The sequence below is a fragment of the Canis lupus genome, chromosome 5 (assembly GCF_011100685.1).
Source record: "Canis lupus familiaris isolate Mischka breed German Shepherd chromosome 5, alternate assembly UU_Cfam_GSD_1.0, whole genome shotgun sequence".
Lineage (NCBI taxonomy): Eukaryota > Metazoa > Chordata > Mammalia > Carnivora > Canidae > Canis > Canis lupus.
This window is the reverse complement of record NC_049226.1, coordinates 43,059,223-43,074,906: the sequence shown is the minus strand read 5'-3', so window position 1 is coordinate 43,074,906 and position 15,684 is coordinate 43,059,223. Positions and strand designations below refer to the sequence as shown.

At 57.4% G+C, this 15,684-nt stretch overlaps 1 protein-coding gene across 1 annotated transcript; it reads right to left on the bottom strand.

The window, feature by feature from the left end:
• Positions 1-417: 417 nt before the first annotated feature.
• On the bottom strand, positions 418-10,945 carry KCNJ12 (potassium inwardly rectifying channel subfamily J member 12). Its single transcript, NM_001242714.1, has 3 exons — positions 10,540-10,945; positions 8,657-8,778; positions 418-2,221 (listed from the first exon to the last, which is right to left on the bottom strand). Exon 3 carries the CDS (start codon positions 2,163-2,165, stop codon positions 843-845), a length of 1,323 nt encoding a protein of 440 aa, NP_001229643.1. The 5' UTR covers positions 2,166-2,221; positions 8,657-8,778; positions 10,540-10,945; the 3' UTR covers positions 418-842.
• Between the last annotated feature and the right edge of the window lie 4,739 nt (positions 10,946-15,684).

Sequence of the window (15,684 nt, the reverse complement as noted above, 5' to 3'; positions counted from 1 at the left end):
CACGGCAGGCAGGTCCCATTTCCAGCCCTGAGACGCACCTCTAAGGTACAAAAGTCAAACCCGAAAAGCTCAAAGTAGTTTTTTCCCAGCCCCCACCCCCCACCTCTATGACTCTGGAAAGCTTTTATGATGATCATTAACATGGTCTTGGTTTTTCTAGCGCAAATATCACCTGATCCGCCGTGAGCATAAGGAACCACGGATGAGCACCGTGCTTGCGCTTGCGGACTGTGCCACCTGGCACGCGCGCGGCCTCCACAGAGGAGAGGCCTGTCCAGCCTCGGGGAGCCTCGTGGGGCCTCCATCTACCTGCCTGCATCTCGGAAGACCAACGGAATTCTAACTGTCCTTTTTTTTTTATAACCCCCACAAATCAAATTTTTTTAAATCACATGTTAAATTTTTTTTTTTTTTTTTGTAAACAGTCTTACTCAAGCTAAGGTTGAGAAAGCCAAAACTGGTGTTTCTCCCCAAGTTAAAAACCAGTGAGGTGCACTGCAGCCTGCCAGCATTGACCCACAGAGGCTGGATGGCTGTCCAGCCACTTCTGGGCAGGCTGCTGTTCTGTCATCAGGCAGAAGCCCCTGGCTCCTGGCCCGGACCCCCAGAGGTCACCTCTCTGCCCCTGCACCTGCTCCGGCCTCTGAGGCCAGGGGCGGCCCACTTTGGCCGCCCACTCTCCCGCCAACCTTTCCAGGCCACTGTGAAGGAACATAAAACATCTAAAACGCTACTGAGTCTGCAACCGGGGCACCAGGCCCATTCTGCTCAAACCCAGGGCCCTCGTGGGACGCCGGGCCTCTCCCTGGCGGGGCGGATGCTGCACCTTGGCCCATGGTGGCTCAGATCTCTGACTCCCGTCTGTAAGGCCGCTGCTCAAGGACACCGACACCACCACCACCACCACCACCGCCACTACCACCACCACTGGCCTGGGGTCTGTCAAAGTCATGCCGAGCCTGGGGGCTACGGCCATCCTGGCCTCCATCGGCCTCGTCTTCCTCATCGCGGCTCAGGAAGGCTAGCTCGTTCTCATAACAGAAGGAGTTGGCACTGGGCAGCAGGAATTTGTTCTCCACCAGGTCCTTGGCGCTACAGCGGGGTGTGGAGGGCACCTCGTAGGTCTTGTGGAAGTGGGAGTAGTCGATCTTGTACTGGTTCTTCTCCTCGAAGAGGACAGGCTCGAAGCGATGGCCCCACAGGATCTCGTTGGCCAGGTAGGAGCTGCGGGCCTGCGTGGTCATGGCCGTGGCCTCCACCATGCCCTCCAGGATGACCACGATCTCGAAGTCGTCGGTCTCCAGGTCCTGCCGGCTGATGCCAAACAGCGGGCTGGCCTCATCAATCTCATGCAGGATGGTGATGGGGGACACGAGGAAGATGCGATCGAGGCCCTTGTCGAAGCCAACGTCGATGTCGATCTGGTCCAGTGGGATGTACTCGCCCTCCTCGGTGACCCTCGGCTTGATGAGCTGGGCACGCACGTGGGCCTCCACAATGTGGCTCTTCCTCAGGTTGCCCACTCGCCACATGAGGCAGAGCTTGCCGTCGCGCAGCGCCACCACGGCGTTGTGGCTGAACAGCAGGGTCTGCGCCCGCTTCTTGGGCCGGGCCATCTTGGCCATGATGGCGCCGATCATGAAGGAGTCGATGATGCAGCCCACTATGGACTGCGCCACCACCATGAAGACGGCCACCGGGCACTCCTCTGTCACGCAGCGCAGCCCGTAGCCGATGGTGGTCTGCGTCTCAATGGAGAAGAGGAAGGCGGCCATGAAGCCGTGGACCTGCATCACGCAGGGCGTGCGGCCGCGGCCCTCGGCCGGCTCCAGGTCGCCGTGGGCCACCGCGATCACCCAGAAGATGATGCCGAACAGGAGCCAGGAGGCGAGGAAGGCCAGCGAGAAGATGAGCAGCATGTAGCGCCAGCGGATGTCCACGCAGGTGGTGAACATGTCGGCCAGGTAGCGCTGCGACTTCTCGTCCATGTTGGCAAACTCGATGTTGCACTGGCCGTTCTTCTTGACGAAGCGGTTTCGGCATCGGCGCCGCGTGTGCACCTTGCCGTTGCCGAAGCCGTTGGCACCCGACATGGTGACCAGGTGCAGCCCGTCCTCCTCCGATGACACGATACTGTAGGGGTTGGCCCTGCCGGCCGAGGTCATCCCGGGGCTGAGGGGGCCCTGGCTCGCCCCCGGGCCGGCTCTGCGGGGGGCGGCTCCTGCAACAGGGACGACAGCGGGGCTGGCAAAGCAGGACACAGGCCCCCGCCTCCGCCCCCACCCAGAGCCCTCCGACGTCTTCACCCTAACTCGCCCCCCACCGAGCTCTCCATCTTCCCTCCCCAGCCAGCAACTCACCTTCCTTCTCGGTGTGGAAAAGTGACACTCGGTCCCCCGGGGAGCTCTGGCCGCGAAACCCCAAAAGCTCTGCTTTCAAAGTACATTTAGGATCCTACCTCTTCTCCCACTGTCACTGCCTGAGTCCCCGTCATCACCCACCTGGACCAGCATGGCGGCCACCTCGCCAACCACTATGCTCCCGCCCCAACCCCGGTCCAGAGGCAGCCAGGGGGAGCCTGCCATCCTCGGCTCGAGGCCAGAGTCCCTGCTGGCACCCACGAGGCCTGCATGAGTGGAGTCCAGGCCCCTCAGATCTCAGTTCCCAGGCTCTTCCTCACTCGTGCTGTTGCAGCCCACCGTCTCCACGCTGTTCCTCCAGCCTGTCCTGCATGCTCCCCACCCAGATGTCCTCCCATTGCCTCACCTCCCTCAGTCCTTGGCCACAAGGCCCCAAAAGCATCTCCAGAGGCCTTCCTGCACCTTCCGGAGACTAACCCCTCACCCAGTTCCTCACCCCAAATCATCGACTTCTGACCTAATAATAGGAATAGGAATGACATGTACTGGGCGGGTTGCGCTTACCCACCACTCCCACCATGATACACACCACTGGCTACCTGAGCATAGTGAGTTTGCTGTTTTGTTCACTGCAGTCTCATCCCCAGAGCCTAGAACACCAAGGACACCCTCCTAATGTTCATGTGCTATGCTCCGAGGCACCCAACTCTCGGCACTCATACACCATGCCCTCTGCCTCCCCATCAGAAGCTAGGAGGCCGTCCACAAATCAGCATCCAGAAGGATCACTGACTAACTGCAGCCCAGGGGCCTTCCCCATGCCTGCCTTTCTCAGCTCTACAGGACAGAGCATAGGGAGCACTCAGAAGCGTCACTATCCTCGGCCCACTCAGGGGAGCACTTGGTTGGCTTGCTGCACACACGTATACACACACTCATGCACACCAAGAAGTCTCAGGCACGCCCCAGGGCATAACACCCATAGTTGGACAAACACTGCTCTCGTGGCCACTAGCACACATTCAGCCCTCAGAGAGGCTGGCAGCTGCCCCTCCCCCACTGCCCCACTGGCTCTGGGCTGGCCTGTCGGTGCCAGGCTGAGGCATCTACTGTGGGCGCTGAGGCCATCTGGCCATTAGCATTAGGGCTGCAAGTGCTCAGGCCCTCAGCCTGGCTCAGCCGGGGCTGGGCTGGAAGGAGGGGGAGAACCCTGGCTAGCTGGCCTGGCTAGCGTGTTGAGGAGTTAGGCATATTCCTCCCCACCAATGGGGACCCCATCCACCCCCAGTGCCCACCTGGTCATACTAGGACAAGGTGACAAGGCAGGGAGCCCTAGAGTACCCAGAAGACAGTAGGCCTCAGTTAAGAAGGTCCCAGGACAGCCTGGCCACAAGCAGACAGGCAGGTGGCTGGGCACCCACCAGAGACCCAGAAACTGGAAGTGACATGGCCAGGAAGAAGCAACACTGATTTAGCCCTGGTCTGTGTAACCGGGTGCAGCTAGAGCCTCAGAGGGAGCGTGACATCTGACTTCTGCTTCAAACACCTGGGAGACAGGTGAGGGAGAAGCCCACATGACCAGCCAGCCTGCAGACCCCTCCTAGAATCTGTCTCTGTTGCCATGGGCTTCTGGATCCCCAGAGCGGGCACGTATACAACTCTCATGGCTATTCCTGCCCACTCCTCAAGCTGCAGAGAGAGCAGGCCAGACATATTAGCAAATGGTCTTAGCTTATCCTCTCAAAACCCCAAGAAGGGGGGATCCCTGGGTGGCTCAGCGGTTTGGCGCCTGCCTTTGGCCCAGGGTGCGATCCTGGAGTCCTGGGATCAAGTCCCGCATCGGGCTCCCGACATGGAGCCTGCTTCTCCCTCTGCCTGTGTCTCTGCCTCTCTCTCTATGTCTATCATGAATAAATAAATAAATAAATAAATCTTAAAAAAAAAAACAACAAGAAGGTGACTGCTATTGTTATTTCTACTCTGAATGGAGATTCAGAGAGGTTAGGTGACTTCCCCAAAGCCACACAGCCAATAAGCAGGAGAGCTGATATTCGAACCAGTTCATCTAATGCGAGGTCTCCTGCTGTGGGGCCTTCAGGCTCTGCGGGGGCCTCTTCTCACCCTGCCATCCTCCCCCCAGGGCTACTCCAGCTGACCACCTCACCACGGGTCTAAGGAGCTGAGGCCCGGGGCTGTAACGGTGGACGCTGCTTCCGCCCAGGCCAGGAGGCAGGGAGCTGGTGGCTGTGGGGACCCCAGGTACTGTGCCGATGGCTCAGCCCCAGATTCCTGGACCCTCGGGAAAGAAGTGTTCAGGGCTGGGGTACTTAGATGCTGGCGGGAGGCCACCAGACCGCAGGGGGCAGGTTTATGTGACCTGGAGGCCTTGAGGGATGTCCAGCGGGTCATGGCTGCTCCAACTGGAGCTCTAAGCAGCTGGAGGCCTGCAAGGGACAGAATTGGAAGAATCAAAGGCCGGAGAGCCCAGCCTGGCACGTTGCTCCCATCCGCTGGGGAGCCTCGCACCCGGCCAGATTCCAGGCAGGTGAGGGAGCTGCAGTGATTCCTGGTGTCTGTGCCTGGGCTGGGCAACTGGGACCCACCCAGACCGTGTCACACAGGCTTGGGAACCCCCTCTTCCATTGGTGTTCCTCCTCAAACCACACAGAAAATCAACAAAGTCACGTTCACACTCTGCTCTGCTGTTTCTCAGCTAGAAACTGAGAATATGAGCAGTCATTGTCCAAAGGCACCCAGAAACTAAGGATTACAGCGACTTGGCAGTTCCCTGTGTAGATCCAGTCCTCAGCTTCCTGTAGCCCCACTCTGCCGTGTGTGTGTGTGTGTGTGTGTGTGTGCGCGCGTGTGTGTGGGTGTGGGTGTGGGTGTGTTGCTAGGGGTATGAGGAGCCCCTCCCAGGCTCTTGGTGAGTGCAGCACCACAAAGAAATACCCAGAAGAGGGCCCATAAGTAGAAACCCCAGCACTACAAACTTGCCAAACGTCCCAAGGACACTCCATGCACACAAACGCAGATGTGGCAGGAAGTTCACACAGCTGTGGAATCTTTAAAGACTCGGTTTAAGAAATGTGGGACAACATCCTCAACCAGGGACATGCAGGCCTCTTTGGCTCTTGCTCAATGGATGCATACGGTTAGATCAGGTAAGAAATATTGTTAGATTTGTTTTGCTAGAAGAGGCCTCAGCAAGTTAGGAGGCCAACTTCCCATTTCCTAGATCTGAGAACCTGTCCCAGGTCACACAGCAGCTCATGGGCTTGGATAAGACATTAAAGATGACAGCTAGGATCACTGTTGGCAGATGCCTGGCTTGGCCAGAGGGGATCCCAGGCCTTCTCTGGAAGGGAACAGGAGAGGCGCCCCAGGGTCTGCTACCTGAACTAGACGATGTGACTTCCGCACTGGAGATAGGGAGCGAAGTGAGTCCGGCAGGCAGAGAAGGGGTGGTGAAGAGCGTGGACCCAGATACCTCTGAGTGATGGAGAAGCTGTCCCCAGCCTGGCTGTCCCTTGAGCCCACTGCCCTGTTGGCCACGGCATCTGTGGACACCGACTCCGAGCCACCAGGGTGTTCAGAGCACGACACAGCCTGGGCTGGGAGCTTTTAGAGAGGCAGCTCCCACATGACCCAAGGTGGGGCCCAAGAATCACCAGGAGGTGCCTCCGGATGGAGCAGAACACCCCATGCCCTGTCCCCTGAGGCTCTGGGCACCTCAGGTTTCAGTGACATCCGGGAGGGAATGAGGGCCAGGCCTGGGCCCACATTCTCAGATGTCAAGAAGCACTAACTGGAAGAGCCAATGGAGGGAGCCCAGAGCAGGAGGGGCTTAAGCACCCTAGGTCCCGGGCCTTTCAGTTGGCCAGAGTACGTTGAGAGGCAGGAGTGTAGTGATCAATACAGACCAAGTGCTCACTACAGGCCAGGTCAGCTTCTAAGAGCTCTAATTATCTCCCTTAATCCCTTCGACAACGTTATGACTATGAGCTCCATTTTCCAGATGAAGAAACTGAAGCTCAGAAACACTGAGTCACTTGCCCAGGATCACATGGCCATGAAGCAGCAAGTTTCCAGACTAGAGGGTGGGAGAGAAGCCAACCCCCACCACCCCCAGGGCCGGACTGTAGGCGGGACATGAATTCCCATCGCAGGCCTCCAGGCCCTTGCCACACCGCGTGGTGAGAAGACACACAAGCAGCCCCCAGCCTCGGCACTAAAAGCAGACGGAAGCCTGTCAGCAGCAGCCCTGACCCCGGGCCACTCTACCCTCGCTTCGAATGTCCAGGGATGGGGCACTCACCGCCTCCTGCTCAAAGCTGATGACCAGAACGAATCCCTGGAGATCACCTGGCTCAGGGAAAGCCAGCGTGTGACCCACATGCACTTGGCACCTCCTCGTCTAGCCCGTCCGTGCCCGTGGCAGACGTCGCTAACCCGCCAGAGAACCTCTCGCATGTCCTGGGAAGGCCTCCGAGCCTGTCCTCATCTAGTACATACCCAGCAGGTTTCGCAAAAGCGCCTGAAGGCTCCCATCTTTACTTTGTAGACAGGAAGAAGGGCTCCCCTGTTAGGTCACATAGCAGGACATGAGAGGCAGGCCCGGCCCGGAGAGCGCACCGCAGCGGGGCAAGCACCTCACCGGCAGTGGGGAGCCCCGAATCCCCCTCCCCTCCCCAATGCACAGACCGCTTTTGCCCACAGCACACCGCACAGCCTACATGCATTCGGGGTCAGCACCGCACAGCTTTTCTGTGCCAAACCCATGCTAGGTGCAAGGACAGAAACAGTCACAATAAGTTAGCGTGACGCCGGACGTGGTGGGTGTGCCGCCCGCGGCCCAGGCCTTCCCCACTCCTGGGTGCTCATTTCCAGCCACTACTAACCCTAGTCTCTGCCCGAAAGCTCTCTCTGGCCACTGGTATACACTCTGCTCATGCACTGGACAGGCAGGGAACTAATGCCCCCAGAGCAACCTTCCTGGAGGGGGCAGCTCCCTGCCCCTGACAGCCATACTCTGGGGTGCCTGTTCTATCCTACCTCCCCAGACCCTAGCCTTGCCTCCGGGATGTCCCACAGCACCATGTGGCCAACATGGCTCCTCTTCTCCCAAGCCTCTTCACCTCCCCCTCCTTCCCCTCATCCTCGCCTTTCTCACTCTCTTCTTCCTTTCTTCCTTGTCCCTCCTTCCATCCCCCTCCTCTGACCTCCTCCTCCCCCTTTCCCTCCTCATAGAGTCTTTTGGTAACCTGTCACTTCCCCAGTTGCCTGAGCTGCCAGAAACCTGGTCTTCTCTCTCTCCTTCAGCCTTCATATCCACTCCGTCACCAGGTCCTGCCTGTGTGGTTTGTCTCCTGAACTGCCAAAGCTGTCCACCATTTGCTCGCCCACATCCTCCTTCCAGTTCAGGCCACTCCTGTCTGGACATACCAACAGGCCTCTAAGGGCTTGTGCTGTGGCAACCCTCTGCCGCATGTGGTCCAACTCCCAAATCATACCTAAAATGAATGCTTAGAATCCTCCCACTTGTCAGGGATCATCTGAAGGCCACCATTGCCACAGAGCCCTTTTGGATCCTCTGGCCCTGGGCTTTTCCTGTTATGACCAGAAGGCCCTTCTACCTGGTATAAGAGTTGACCTTGCCCAGGCCGCATTTCTGGCCAACCTCAGAGGCCTACACGGCTGGTACAGGCCTAGCCCAGAGGGGACACCCAGGAAACGCTCATTGTCCAGATAAAAGGCTGAGGGAATATGCAGCGGAATAGCAGATGGATGAGGAGCACGATGGAACAGTGCATGAGGTGACACATATAAATACAGATGGGTGGTGGTACACATGATGAAGACATGGCAGATGGATGAGTGGATGGGTGGGAACCAGAAAGATGAATGGCTTAAGTCGACAGAAAATCATTCGATGGTTTGGGTGCATGAAGAGATGGATAGATAGATGGACAGGTGGGTGGGCAGACAGATGGATGACTAGATGGATGGCTGGGGGAGGGAAGGACAGATGGGTACTTGGGTGCATGGATGAATGGCTGGGATGGTGAGTGAATGGTTGGGAAATGCGTGAATATGTGGAAGTGAAGATGGCTAGGTGGGTTGGGGAAATGAGTGGACAGGTAGATGGCAGACACATGGGAGGATATGTGGAACTAGTGGACGGACAATGGGTGAATGAGAGGCTGGGGAGGTAAATGGACAGAGGAGTATTTAGTTGAGTGGATGGCTAGATGGGTAGTAGATGGGTAGATGCACATCAGTGACCTTCATCTTACCTCTTGAATCCTATCTTCTAAGTAACGGTGCTGAGCAGGCAAGTGGCTGTCTTCAAGGCTGTGTCAGCAGCAGCTTCCATTTCCTGCACCCCAGCTGGAGAGGAATCGGTCACTAGAAGACCCTAAAGTCAACAGAACAAAGCCAAATTACTATAGATGGTACTGCTCTCCTCAAAAGCAAGGGTTCAAAAGTCTGAAATTTCCAGCTGAACCCCCACTTCTGCAGCTTCCCTCAGGGTCCCATGGGAGGTAGAAGAGGCCTCCAGCCCACACCTCTGATACCCACACCTTCGCAACTTGGAGTACCTACCAATTGTCAGCCACTGTGGTGGGTGTTTTACAGAGATTAGCTCACGTCATCTTCACAAAAACCCCACTTGGTTGGAACTATTGTTGGTCTCATTCCAGAGAGGTGGGTAATGCGGCAGAGGAACTCAGGTCTCTATCATACCATACTCCTAGCCACCACCTGCAGAGCCCTCCCAATGCAAACCCCAGGGTTCAAGTGTGGATGGACAGAAGGACAGACAGACAGATGGATGAATTATGGATGGAGGGTGGGTGGATTATGGGTAGGGGAGTGGGTGTGTGGTTGGGTGAGTGGGTGGATTACCAATGGGTGGGTGGGTGGATTATGGATGGATGGATGATGGATGGATGGGTGGGTGGGTGTGTGGATGGATGGGTGATGGATAGTGGGTAGAGAGATGAGCAGGTAAATGGATGGATGGATGAAGTGGTTGAGTGAGCGGGAGAGATGAATAGACAGATGAGTGGACAGGTGGGTAAATGGCTATATGGATGAGTGCATGTCAGTAGCTTCTCAGAGACTTGCCTTGGGCATTCGTGCATCCTGGGTGGTCCCAGCAACCCACAAACGTCATTTTCCCACTGTCAAAGGAGCCCCCTACTTTTCCCCCAGTATGCTGTGTGGCGGGAAGGGGCTCCATGAATTCCCAGAGGCAAGCCAACTTGCCTGGCCCTTCTCACCTTCCCCCACCTCCCAGCCACTGAGGTCACAGGCCCCACCCCGTCACAGCTGAGCTGGCTGTAATCCACAGTCGCACTGGCTTTTCTGGCTGGGATCAAGGAACTGTGGGTGAGTCAGCCCCACATCATAAGCCTCCTGGGGCAGGTGACAGCAGTGGGTTTAGAGGCACACAGACCTAGGTTCAAGTCCACTGCCTGTCACAAGCTGTGTGACCTTGACTGACTCACTTCTCCCTACTGGGCGTCTGCTTACTCCATAAGGGAATGTCCTGCTGGTCCTTCTTCACCTTCCAGACTCTCATCTCAACTGGGACAGAGTCCCCGTTCTCAGCCCCCCACTTCCCTGTCCCTCATCATGCCCTGAGCAGATGCCATAGGTCTGCAGGGTGCATCTCTTAGCCCTCATAATTTTAAAGTGGTGGGGAGATTGAGCCTTAGGGCAGCTCCACTGTAGAAGCACGTCACACAGCTGGGAATCTCCATGGCTAGGACCTGTGCCCAAGTCCTTGATCTTATGCCCTGCCCCTGGAATGGGCTTACACCGTGCCCAGCCCTGAGGGCTTAGCTCCTGGCTTCGTTTATTCCAGCCCTCACAGCCCCACTTTGAAGGAGCGATGCCTCTCCTGGCTGGCCACACAGGGAAATTGGGGCTCAGGGAAGCTAAGTCACTTGCCCTAGGTCACCCTGAGCTGGAATTCCAAAAAAGGAGATGTCATAGGGAGATGGGAGCCAAAGAAGTTTATAGGGAGAAGGAAGTGAGACAGCCTGCCCTCCCCACTTCCTGTTGGTCACCTGTCACCTGACCTGCCCCAGGCTCTCTTCCCCTTGCTCCTGATGCCCTAGCCCCTAAAGGGGCCTCTCCAGACCACAAATCCAGCCACATTTGTTCTCACCTGCGAGGTGGGCAAAATCAGCTCCACTCTACAAGGAAACAGAGGCTCAGAGCAGAGGAGTGACTTGCCCAAGGTCACAAAGCTGCACTGGAGTGAGTGGCAGCTGGGACACAAGAACCCAGGTCTCTGGACACCCCGTCCAATGCTGCCCCCCGCCCCACCCCGGGATGGCCACAGCAGCCCATGATGTGAATTCAAACCCCTGAAGATCACCAAATGCCTTCCTGGGGCACGGGGCACAGTCCTGCCTGGGAGAGGTGGGGTGGGGGCTCGAGGCTGCCACATAACGCGGGAGCGGCCGAGCCCAGACAGGCCAGACTGGCCCTCAGACTCCCGGCAAGCGAGGGCAGGGCCGGCGGACACCGAGGCTCCCGACCAGCCCTGCCGGTGCCCGTGCCCGACCGTCAGCCAGCGCCGGGGCCGACACCGCCGGGGCCAGGGCCAGGCATTTCCCCTTCCTGAGGCCCCGCTTCCTCCTCCACAAAGCGGCGGATGCGGAGGCTCAGGCTCCGGGCACAGGGCCTGGACCCGAAGGGCCCTGCGGGGGGGCAGCCGGCGCGCACAGGCCTCCTGGAGGGGGCTCCGAGGGGGGCAGCGAGCCCCGAGCCCTCGTCAAGGGCCGGGCTGACCCCGCGCACGAAGGGCCCTTCCCGGGCCTCAGCCTCGTTTCCAAGGTCCGAAGAGCCCGCGACCTCGGGGAGCCCGCCCGGGAGTGAAGGCAGGGCCCGCCCGCGCGGCCGGGGCGATGCCGGGCCTCTGGGCGTCCCCGGGCGGCTTCTCCCCGGTTCGGAGCGCCCAAGTGGGGCTCCGGCAGGACTGAAACGCGGCACACACCCCTGCGGGCCCCCGCGGCCCACGTGATCCTCCCGAACGCCTCCCAACAGGCACCGAAGGGGAGCGGGGAGCGCGGCCCTGGCGCACACGGAGCGGAGCCTGCCGCCGCTCCTCTGGCCTGGGGTGCCCGGGGCGGGCTGACAGCCACTAGCCGCCGCGGCCCAGTGACGGGCCGGGACACACGGCTCCCGGGCACAGGCTGTGCCACATGCCCAGGAAGAGTGCACATCTGCCTTCTGGGCCCCAAGGTGAAGCTGGGGCAGGAGGTTCTGGCCCCCAGGACGGACGACAGTTCGTGCCAGGCACTGGGGAATGTTTCAGAGGGTATTTTTATCTTGAGAACATCCTTCTACAGCAGGTGAGGACTGGAGGGAGACAGGGTGTCCTTGGCCCCGAGCCCCTAGGAGCAGCAGAGGACAGAGAGGCCCCTGGGCACTCTCTCCTAGAGTGGCCATTATAGACACTGCTCCATCTCCAGTGTCCCGTCCCAGGGGCACGCAGAACCTAGAAGGTCTTAGGGGCTTCACAGGCCCCCAGCTCTGCTCCCACCCACTGTGTGACCTGGGGCAGGTGTCTGGCCCTCTCTGGGCCTCCCTCTTGCCACCAATCTTTGCTGAGGGCCTGCCACAGGCAGAGTCCTTGGACCCCAGGGGAGAGTCAACCCAGTCAGGGTGCAGGGGGGCTTCCTAGAGGAAGCAGCAGGAGAAATCCCGGGGGGAGCACTCAAGAGTCCCACTGAGGCTCTGCTCCTTACACACTGCGGTTTGGACAAGGCTGTCTCCATCTCTGAGCCTCCCCGTTCCTATCTAAAACCCCGGGGGCCAGCCCTTCCTAACCCAACATTCCAGATCCTGTGTGACTGAGATGTTGGGGCCACGCTGTGACACAGAAGACACGGAGGACCTGAGAGGTGCCAGGTATCATATTAACGACCTTGGACTGGATCTGAGGGCAATGAGGTGCCAGAAGGATATGTGAAAGTATGAGCTCTGGGGAAATATGGCCTGGGTTCAAATCCTATCTCTGTGCCTTCCTGTGTGACCTGGGGCAAGTCCTATAACCTCTCTGAGCCCATTTTCTCACCTGTAAAATGGTGGTAATAGTTTCCACCTCATACAAGTATTCAGCAAGTGAATACAGGGAGGCTGCCCAGCTGGAAATTTCCTGGTCCCCCACCACCCCCCACTGCCATCATCACATTATCTGAGCCCCAACTCACTTTAGAGAGGGGGCATAGGCTCCAGGCAGGCAAGAAGGAATAGAGGGAAAGAATGGGAAGGAACCCCAGGGGGAGGATCCCAGTGAGCAAAGGCACCATGGCCTCTATTCTTACAGCTGTAATTTTTCAACTTTCAACTTAATTGGACTCTCAGAGATTTCTTTTTTAAATTTTTATAAAGTTTTTTTAAAATTTTTATTTACTTGAGAGAGAAAGTGGGTGAGAGAGACAATGTAAGGGGAGAAGCAGAGGGAAAGGGAGAAGCAGACTCCCCGCTGAGCAGGGGGCCCTATGCGAGACTCCATCCCAGGATCCTGGGATCATGACCTGAGCCAAAGGCAGATGCTCAACCACTGAGCCACCCAGGCATCCCTTAGACATTGCTTAAGCACTCAGCATATGACAAGAAACAGCCTGGGACAAAGAAGACCACGAAAGAAAAGGCAGAAAATTCACCAACACAAACATATTTATGATGTTGCTTATCAAAACCTATCACAAGCAAAAAGGTAAATGAAAATGTGTTATAAAAAGGACTGTTGTGCTTAATATAGAAAGAGTTCTTATAAATCAACAAGAGAAAAGGGCGCGATAGGAATATTAGAGTGTAGAGTTGGGCTCTCCGCTGAGGATCATGTGACCCCCGGTGACTGATGACTCAGGAATGTGCATACCTCACAACCTCAAAGTGAGATGGCCCCTCCCAGTGGAATGCCTTGAGCTGCCTTCCAGAACTCAATGCATCCTTCAAGCTCCAAGGATACTTCCTCTATAAAGCCTTCCAAGATTTCCCCGGGGTCCCCTGTTGCTCCTTGCTGAGTCTTCCAATGTCACGGGCCCTGGAACAGAGTGCCTGACTTTGGCTGAATACCTGGCATCGCATTAGAGAATGTTCCAGGTGGAATAACACAAACATTTTTGACAGAGGAGTAAATAAGGCACAGAGAGAGCATGGCCATGTCCAAGGTTACCATCCACGAGCTGAGCCAGGTGTCTTGCCTCTGGTCCCTCTGTGCTCCAGCCACCTCTTCCCTGATGAGCCCTCCAGACCTGCCTTGTCCCCATCAGGGAAAAGGCTCCACCTTGGGAGCCATATTTCTTCCTAACAGGCTGAGCCCCATGTGACACCTGTCCAGGATAAAGCTGGGCAAATCAGAGCCTGAGACCCTGGCCTCAGTCCCCCAGTGACCCTAACGATCTGCTGAGGGGCACACAGAGACAGTTGTCTTTCTTCCCTCTTTTTTGCCTCCTTATTTGGTAAATGTAGCTTTATTTGGGGAATAGAAAATGCCCTGGGGGCGGGGGGTGCTGATAGACCTCTGAGGGGCCTGGGGTTCCTTCTGGCATGGGCAGGAGGCTGAGCTCTAAGAGGAGGAGTCCAGAAAATAGAGGGCTTTCTAGAGGGACCAGCATTTCACACCAGCTTAGGCCTGGGAGCACTACCAAGGCCCCAGGCCTTCACATGCTCACCACAATGGCGCTTAACAGTTATGCACTCAGTCAGTCGGCAGGTATCTGCTGAGCCTCTGCGAGATGCAGATAGGGTGCCTGGGGCAACCCCCAGTGATTCCAGAGGCAGGGTGGGCAGTATCCTGGAGGTTTTTCAGCTTGCCTGAAGGACAACTGTGACACTTGACTTGAGACCTGCAGAAGGAGAGCATCTGTGAACTCCTGGAAGTGGGAAGAGCAACTGTGAAGACACGTAGTCTGGAATGTTGCTCCACGTGTTCAAGGACCCAGAGGGAGAGTGGCAGGGCTGGATTGAGTGTGCCAGGGAGAGGGCAGGAAGTAAGAGGGGACAGGATCAACTCAGAAAGAGAGAGCACCTGGTGGGGACACATAGCCCTCTGGATGCATGAGAGCCCCTGGGCCCCTTCTTCCTCACTGCCAGTGGCAGTAATAGCCCATGTCCCAGAAATGGTGCACAGAGGAAATGCTTCCCACCTCCTTGCCTTGCCACATGCCAGACCCTCTGCCCAATGTCTTCTCTTCCTTACCTTCCCTCAAACTCCTACACATCCTTCAACACTCACTTCAAAGTCTCTACCCCTTGTGCTTCCCTCTATCTTCAATCAGACCATGCTGGGTGGCAATTACGTACCCCTCTCAGTCTCCCCCACCAGGCCAGGGGCCCCCTGAGGCCAGGGCCCGGGTCTGACTGCCCCGAGCATGGGGCCAGGTTCTGGAAAAGACTAAGGAGGGCAATGGGGACTGAGCCTCAGGAGGCCCCTCTTGAATCTGCCACTGTGACCCAGGAGTACCCTTGAGCCAGCACTGCAAGACAGCAGGCAATATCTGCAGTCCATCCCAAGACCACTTCCGTCGGAACTTGTCATGGGATATTGCCCGGTCTGGCCTCAGTTTCCCCATCTGCCAAACGAGAGGTTCTTCTGGGTCTTATTCATTTTGTCTCAGGGAGAAGGCTGTGGCCTGAATGGGAGTCGCCCACCTCCTTCCCCATTAACTGCTCCAAGCAGTGCGGCCCTGCAGGGAGCAGGTGTCTGGCTGTCATCATCAGAGCCCCCTCTGAGCTCCAGGCAAGCCAACAGAACAGGAAATAGCAGCTCTCTGCCATGTCAGCATGGGGGCTCCAGGCCAAGCCTTGGGGTGCTGGGGGGTCCTCCCACCCCTCATGAGACCCTGCTGGGAAACATCACAATGCCTGCCTCCCCAGAACAGCCAGGTAGGTGGGGCTGAAGATGCAGGGACCCCTTTCTCTCTGCCACGGCCACGTAAACTGAAGCAGAGATCACAACATAGGACACCTGTGTTGCTCCCCAAACCCTCATGAGGCCTGCCCAAGGACATGAGAAACAAAACAAATGACGGGAAAGACGGGGGTCGAGGGGTCTGGAGGACTCTGCGGGGCGGGGGCAGGGCTGTGTGGTCCCTGCCACACCAAGCACATTCTGGTAAGTTCCATGTTGTGGCCCCAAACTGAAATCCAGGGCTCTCCGAACTTGATGGGAGAAACACTTTTCCCCTTTTCTCTCTGCAAAGTGTACGGCTCCCTCTGTGACAAGTGGAGGCAGCAGAGCACAGCTGCCTGGCGCCCTGCGCAGGGGGTACTCGGGTCTCCCTCCGCTAGGTCT